A 7642-nucleotide genomic window follows, 5' to 3' on the forward strand; every position below is an offset into this window, starting at 1 on the left:
GTCCCTAGAGATTCCACATTTCAGGGGCCTTCCTTTGGGCCTGGGTCCCCCTTTCCTGCCCTGCTAGAGTTCCCTTAGCGTTTCTCTTGGCGCCCACTTCTCCATCCTACACGCTCTCGTAGACTCCTCTCGGCCTTCCTTCCCTAGCCCGAGCCCGGCCCTTAGAGACTCAGCTTCTCTTGTTCCCAACAGCAATTGGGGTCCCCGGGCAGGGCCACCTGCGGGTGCTCCCGCTTCCACCCTACCATTACGAGAGTGGGTCTTTGTACAATCTACCAGCAGACTGAGGACGTGATCTGGCAGGGCCGGGGACTCCACTCCACCCACGCCCGACTGCAAAACGGGTCAGCAGTGCTGGAGGATCCTTTTCCTCGCGTTTGTAAGTAAACTTCAACGTGTGCGTTGCAAGACCAAGAAAACGCGAAAAGTCTTGCACAGAGAGGGGGCACCCGGATTTGAACCGGGGACCTCTTGATCTGCAGTCAAATGCTCTGCCACTGAGCTATACCCCCGTCCTCCTACTACCCTCCAGTGAGAATGAATTTCCGTGGAATACGGGGATGATATTACCTTTGAACTATTGTGTTTCTCTTTGAAAATAATCTAGTGAAAGGAAAATAGAATCTGAACGGCGATGTTTAGAATTCCTGAGTTCTTTCTCCACAATCACGCCTTATGTAAACCACAAGGTTAAAAAAATCCTGAGCCCTCTATATCTGTGTCCAGCCTCTCACAGAGATGTCACTACCTGACTTGGGAAGGGAAGAGACCCCACTGATCTCAGGACCATCCCAGGTCTTCTGGGGTAATAGCACTGCTCCCTGTACACAGATGGGTAGCCTGGGTTTCCATCCTGTTTCCAGCTCTGCTTTGATAGGACCCCTAGGCTTTTCCAACCCCGAAGGGCCCCTCCTCCCCTCCTCCATGAGTTAGCATCAAACCACTCTTTCCCCTAGGCCCAGGCAGAGCCCAGAGCTCTGAGTCCTGGCAAGTGCGGTATCAGTCACCTGGCAGAGGGCTGTACAGCCCAGGACCAAAGAGCCAGTCCCCTAGCCAGACAGACCCTTGAGGCAGCCCCCCTCCACTTCCAAGGTGGATTTCCCCTGCCTGAGAGCTTTGTATGAAAACCAAAAGCCAGTCTGAGGCACAAGCAGAAGAAGAAATAAGAGGTGAGCAGTTTTCAATGACATTTATTACACCTTCATAAAATTCCTACTACAGTGTGAAAAAAATCACTACAAAAAGACAAGAAAAGCAAATGCTCTAGGAGGAATGTGAGATATTTGGGAGGAGTAGGATTCACACTGGAAGGACACTGGGAGTGAAGGTGTGGCTTAAAGCTCAAAAGCTGTGGTCGGAGGGAATGGGAGGGTGAGGGAGGAGTAGAAGTCCCTGCAGTGTGAGGGACTGTCCCTGGCCCGAAGGTCCTGTCCTCTGCCCTCTCCCCTCCCAGCGTTTGGTTCTGCCCTCCTTCCCCTGAGCCGACCCCTTCACCTTTCTGGAATCTCCTCTGATCAAAGGGTAGGAGACAAAGATGGCTAAGGGGCCAGAAAGCTGGAGTAGGGGGTGAGGGGCTTAGGGTTAGGGTTCTAGGAAAGAAAGAAAAATTCCAGGGTTTCTTACTCTGTCCTCCATTTTTCCTACAGAGAGGTTGAGGGCTGAGGGGAGGGGGCTCCACTTCCTAATCCCCCAGCACATCCAACAGCTTCCCTGGTGTCTCCAAGAAGGTTGGAGTGAAGGGCAGCTTTTACAGTTGTCCTGTCTGCAGCAATTCAGGGTGCTCAGTCTAGCTCCTCAGTGGGGGTTGGGTGGATAGTGGCAATCTCACCGTCCATAGCTGCCCCTGGTCCCACCGGAGAATCACAGAAAAATAACAAATAGTCATTTGGGTTTTCCACCCACATCGTCCATGCAAAACCCTCAAAGATTCTGGTTGGCCTCAGGCTGACATCAGTTGACAGTGGCCCAAGACTGCAGCCACTGAAGCCCGGCAGGCAGCCTGCAGGGACAGAGGAACAGGGAGGGCAAGGGTCAACATATCCCATGAGGATGATGGCCTCCCCAGCCCCCAGCCCCTGCTGACTGATGGAACGACCAAATTTATATCCAGTTTTGTGTGCAGTTAACAAATATAAACGGACTGTGTACCTACCATGTATCAGGTACTGTGCTAGGGGTTACTGGTGAAAAAACAGACGTGCCCTCTAGGGCTTACAGTCTAGCAGGGGAGATAGATATTAAACAAATGATCAAACAATTCTGTAACTACGTACTGTGATAAAGGTTAGAAAGGAGATGTACAGAGGCCTCCGGATGTCTGGGAGTCAGGGAGGGCTTCTTTGAGGAAGAGGCCTGGAGACCCACCTTAGCAATGTCTTTGCGCAAGGCTCCAGTGCCCCCTTCCCACCCGCTCCATCACTGGGTCAGTACCAGGGTGGCCTCAAAGGCCTGGGAAGAGGCTCCATAAGCAAGTTCTTCCATTATACTGTGAGCAACCCCAGAGAAGGAGTAGACTCTTGGTCATGTCTGTATCACTTGCCACAGTGCCTGGCACATGGGGGTTACTTAGGAAATGCCGATTGAATTGAACCAACTGTGGTTTGGGGGAGGGGGTCCTCCTGACCCAGGAGTCGGCAAGGACACTGCCAGAAATGTGTGGTTCCTTGGGCTGGCCTGCCTAAAGTCTCCCCTTCTTCAACTGGGCATCCATGCCCCCAGCCTGCTGTGACTCCACTTGAGAGGGAAGAGGAAGGGGAATTCTCCAGGCCTGATTCGAGGTCCTTTCTGTAGGACCATGCCCTAGCTCTCACACATCCTTCAGGTGTTTAAGCAGCTACCTTCTCGGCAGCCCCTCCCTGGACACCTTATCTAAAACTGCAACATTCCCCACAACAGACATCCAACTTCCCTTTCCTATGGATTTTTCCCCTTTACACTTATCACTTTTTAACTTACTGTATATTTTTCTTATTTTTATTGCTTATTGTCTCTTTCCCACCCCCCCACCCCACCCCCACTGGAAAATAAGCTCCACAAGGGCAGGGATTTTTGTCTGTTTTGTTCACTGCTGTTTCTCAGGTGCCTAGAACAGTGCTTGGCACAAAGTACAGTCATTTCTCCATATCCATGGGGGATTGGTTCCAGGATCCTCGCAGACACCGAAATTCTCGGATACTCAAGTCCCTTATATAAAGTGGCATATAACCTAGGCATATCCTCCTATATACTATAAATCAACTCTAGATTACTTATAATACCTAATATAATGTAAATGCTATGTAAATAGTTGTAAATACAATATAAATGCTACGTAAATCATTGCTGGAACAGGGCAAATTCAAATTTTGCTTTTTGGAATTTTCTGGCATTTTCTTTTTCGAATATTTTCAATCTGCAGTTGGTTGAATCCGAGGATGTGGAACCCATGGATATGGAGGATGGACTGTAGGTGCCCAATGAATGTTAAATGAATGATATCATTTATTCTCTGTAGGAACTCTGGGAGGGAACAGGTATAATCACCCTCCTCTTTACAGACAAGGAAACTCAAGGCCAAAAGGACTCAGAGATTCCTGCCTGGAAGGCTTGTCCCCCAGGTCTTCCCATGGCTGTCTTTTCATTCAGGTCTCAGCTCAGAAGTCACCTCCTAGTAGAGATGGTCCCTGACGACCAGAGCTAAAGCAAACCCATCCCTGTTATTCAATTTCACTTTCTTCAAGCACTTCTCAGTACTTAAAATGTTTGTGTTCACGTGGAGTGTCACCTCTCTCCCCACTACAACAAACCCCTAGAGAGCAGGGACCCTGTCCTGTCTTGCTCACTGCTTACCCACAGCATCTTAACCATGGGTAGATGCTCAGCTGTCTTGACCCAGGAGCTAACTGTGAGCCAGATTCTGACAAGAGAGAGACAGGAGAAGGTTCTGATGGTCAGTCGTCAGCACCACTCGTTAGGCCAAGCCCTGGAGGTCCAGGTGGGACAGCCATTAACCTTTCCCCGGTGAGGGCACAGCAGCCCTGTATGTGCCATGTGCCACGGGTGGTCTTTCATGGCACTAAGGGTGAGGAATTGGGAGATCTCCACGGTGGTCATGGAGTCCTTCACGTCCTGCTTATTGGCAAAGATCAGGACGGAAGCATCTCATAGAGCCTGTGGACAGAGGGACCCAGCCCCAGTCAGCCTGCCAGGATCCAGCCCCCCTTCCCATGGCCCCATGAGTCCTCCCTACCTCCCCTGCTTTCCCAGGTGGGGTGGGGATGGAGGTCCTGCCCAACACTAACAACCACATCCAGTGACACCGACAGCTCCTGGAATGCCTCTCAGCCAGCTCACAGTATCCTTACAATGATCTCGGGAGGTAGGAATCTGATGATCCTCTCCGTTTATACTTGGGGAAATTGAGGATTAGAGAGGTGAAGTAACTTGTCTGGGGTCCCACAATGCGTGAGAAGTGGGGTCAGAACCTGAACTTGCAGCTCTGGCTTCTGTGATCAGTTGTGCTGAGGGTGTTATTGCCCTTCATCTGGGATAATCTCGCCCCGCCCAAGCTGCTGGGATGGAGGTTCTCCGAGACTGGGGCATTAGGAATAACGCTCAGAGAGGCTAAGTGAGTAGAATGAGGTCACAGAGCTAGCACACCGGGTCCTCTCCCAACTGCAGGGGTCTTGCCTCATGGGCCAGCATCTTACACAGCTCCTACAGAGTGGTCAGCAGTCGATCCCGGGCCGTGCTGTCAATCACAAGGATGACGAACTGACCAGCAAAGGCGAGTTGTTAGTGATGGGCTTTCCCTTCAATGAACGTGTCTCCTTGCTCACTGCAGTCTGCCCTGATGTGAGTCCCACAGAAAACAAACTGTGCATCCTCAAGACCTCACTGCCCTAGTCGCATTTGAATTCCCTTTTCTATCCAGACCCAGGGTGGACTGAGCACAACTTCTGATTGTGTGCCAGAGGTTATGCCAAGCACTGGGCCTTCATGACTCCATTTAGGCCTCATCACAACCCCGTGGAACTGGAACTGTTACTATGCCCATTTATAAACTACAAGACTGAGGGTCAGGGAGGTGATGTATCTTGCCCGTGGCCACACAGCCTATGAGCAGCAGTACTGGAGCTTGAAATCAGCTCTCACTCCAGGAATGAAACCACTGGATTCTGCTGCTGCTGGAATGAGAAAGTAAGGCCCCCAGAGACAAAGGGCCCGCCCCATCCAAGGCAACAAACAGAAAGCTGCCAGCAGGCAGACAAAGCTGCCAGAAGTATTCAAAAATTTTAACGGGCTTTGTGCTGCGTTAAGTATTTGACACATCTGAATTAGCTCTTGTTTTATTATTTAATTTTCACGACCCAGGGAGGTCATTATTATGGTCTCCATCTCACAATGGGGCAACCAAGGCTCAGAGAGGTTAAGTGACTGGCTAATATCACACAGCTCCTCCAAGCCCAGGCACCCTCCTCACCTCAGCATTGGAGTAGTATGTGTTCCAAGCGGAGCACAGAGCCTCCTCTCCTCGTATGTCCCACATGAAGAAGTGGGTCTTTTGCAAAACAATCTTCTCCACGTTGCTACGGATGGTGGGACATGTAGGGACCACCTCATTCTTCAGGCTGGGGAGGCTCTGTGCTCCGCTCAGTCCAGTGCTCAAGTGCTCAGCCCAGTCCTCTCCCAGCTCTGGCCCCCACCTGAAGTCAGGCTGAATCTAACTTAGAACAATTCAGCCCAGGTTGACGGAGCCTCTGCTGGGCATGAGGGAATGCAGACAGGAGTGAGACCAAGTCCTGCCTGGCTTGGACCCCAGAGAGGGGAGACTTATTAGAGCAGTCTCCCCAAACTTTAATATGCAGCTGAATCACCTGGGAGTCTTGCTAAAGTGCAGACTGTGATCCAGTGGGTCTGGGCTACGGCCCAGCATTTTGCATTTCTAACAAGCTTCCAGATGATGCCAGCACTGCCGGTCTGTGGACCACACTTTGAGCAGCAAGGGATCGGAAAAAGGAGACAGACATAAGTGAGGGCCATCAGAGAGGGGCTTTGTTTAAAGTGACTTAGAAAACACACACGTTTTTATACGTAGGGAATGCCTCTGGAAAATCTGGGAAGTGAAACTGGGAGTTAGGGATGAGAGGGAAACTTACTTTTCACTATATATGCTTGTTTTGTTTGAATTTCTCTTTTCTTCTAATTTATATATATATATATATATATATATATATATATATATATATATATATATATATATATATATATATATATATATTACTTTTTCAGGGGAAAATTTTCCTAAGTAAATAGGTTCCAAACAGGAGAGATGCCATCCAGAGTAAATATCGGGAAAAGCTCCGATGGATAATTACTCAGCACGTGTGCCAGACTCTGCTAGACCAGGAGCTACAGAGACCAGGCAGACCCAAAGCTGGCCCTACCTTCTGGGTTTGAAGAAGGGGGAGAAAATGAAGACACAAGACTGGGGTGCAGGAGTTAGAAGGAGAGACCTGACGCTAGGGGGAGCGAAGAGCACGGAGACCATCGGGCAGGTTCGGACAGCTTCAAGCCCGCAACCGGGTTTGGCAGGGGTAGGGGGTAGACGGAGGGGAGCAGTGGGGTTGCTCATACCGTGCAGGATTCAAAGGCCTGGCCGAGAAGTCATTGAACTGAGCGGCCACTTTACCAGGAAGGTCACACCAGGTTCCGCCAGTCAATCCTCCTGGCTACAGGGACGCAGGGAAGGGCTCCGGTGATTGGTCCAAATGCTTGTCAGTCTGGTGGGAAGGCCCAGCCCCGCCCCCCATCCGAGAGTCGCTTACAACGGGTAGGGAATGGAGGTCTTTCCTGCATTGTCCAGTCCTACGATGATAACCCTGTGTTCTGGACGCATCCGGGGGAAGGGCAGGGTCAGGGCCAAACCCGATGACCAAGGGACTGTGTGCTCCACCAGGCCTCCCAGGAAGGAGACAAGTGTTCCCAGCAGGCTGGGGGGCCTGTCCCCACCTTACTACTTCTGCTCCCCCGCCCCCTTCCCCCACAAAAAACAACAGGGCAGGTTTCTTTCCCACCGGGCCGAGACACCTGCGCCACTCCTGAACAGTGGAAATGGGAGCTGAGCCCCACATTCCCTGCTCCACATTTCCAGAAAAGCGATTGTGCCAAAGGTCGGGGGCGCTCAGGGCTTGCCAAGAGAAGGGGTCTGAGGAAAGAGCCGAGCGAGCGTGTAGTCATAATCGCAGGAAACCGGCGACAGCGTTGAGCCAGAGGAACGAGGCTCGCCCAACCCTGCGCCCCTGGGCGCACCGAAGCGCGCGACCGCCGAAGAGTGGGCGGGGAGGGGCAGGGGAGACTGCGGAGCAGGCGGGGAGGCCCCACTCAGGACCCTCCGAGCCCGAGGTCCCCCATCACATCCGCCCAGACGACCCCAGATCGGGGGGATGGGGGGACAGGTGGGAGCCGGATCAAAGCGGTCGCTCGGATGCCCTGCGCGCCCCTTACCCTGTTTCCCGAAGATGCTCATCAACTTGCCTATCAGTTGTCCCATGGCACGTCCCGGGTCAGACAGGGATAGGACTCGGGGGCCTTCGGGTGCCCGGGTCGAGTCCCGGCGCTTGGAGCCCCGCCCCCCCCCCCCCACCTCCGGAGGGCCGGGCAA

General features: G+C 52.1%; 1 protein-coding gene and 1 non-coding gene across 2 annotated transcripts; both read right to left on the minus strand.

Moving 5' to 3' along the window:
• Window positions 1-440: 440 nt before the first annotated feature.
• Window positions 441-512, minus strand: TRNAC-GCA (transfer RNA cysteine (anticodon GCA)). Its single transcript has one exon. It is a non-coding gene; the product is annotated as a tRNA-Cys (tRNA).
• Window positions 513-3293: 2781 nt separating this feature from the next.
• ARL5C (ARF like GTPase 5C) lies at window positions 3294-6529 on the minus strand. Its single transcript, XM_089901827.1, is given in 5 exon segments — window positions 3294-4031; window positions 4033-4149; window positions 4669-4752; window positions 5462-5684; window positions 6426-6529. Coding segments are annotated over 5 exon segments (630 nt in total). The 3' UTR covers window positions 3294-3929.
• Window positions 6530-7642: the final 1113 nt, after the last annotated feature.

The sequence above is a fragment of the Delphinapterus leucas genome, chromosome 19 (genome assembly GCF_059928025.1).
Source record: "Delphinapterus leucas isolate spDelLeu-1000000601 "Yukka" chromosome 19, BTC_Dleu_Yukka2, whole genome shotgun sequence".
In the NCBI taxonomy this organism is placed as follows: Eukaryota; Metazoa; Chordata; class Mammalia; order Artiodactyla; family Monodontidae; genus Delphinapterus; species Delphinapterus leucas.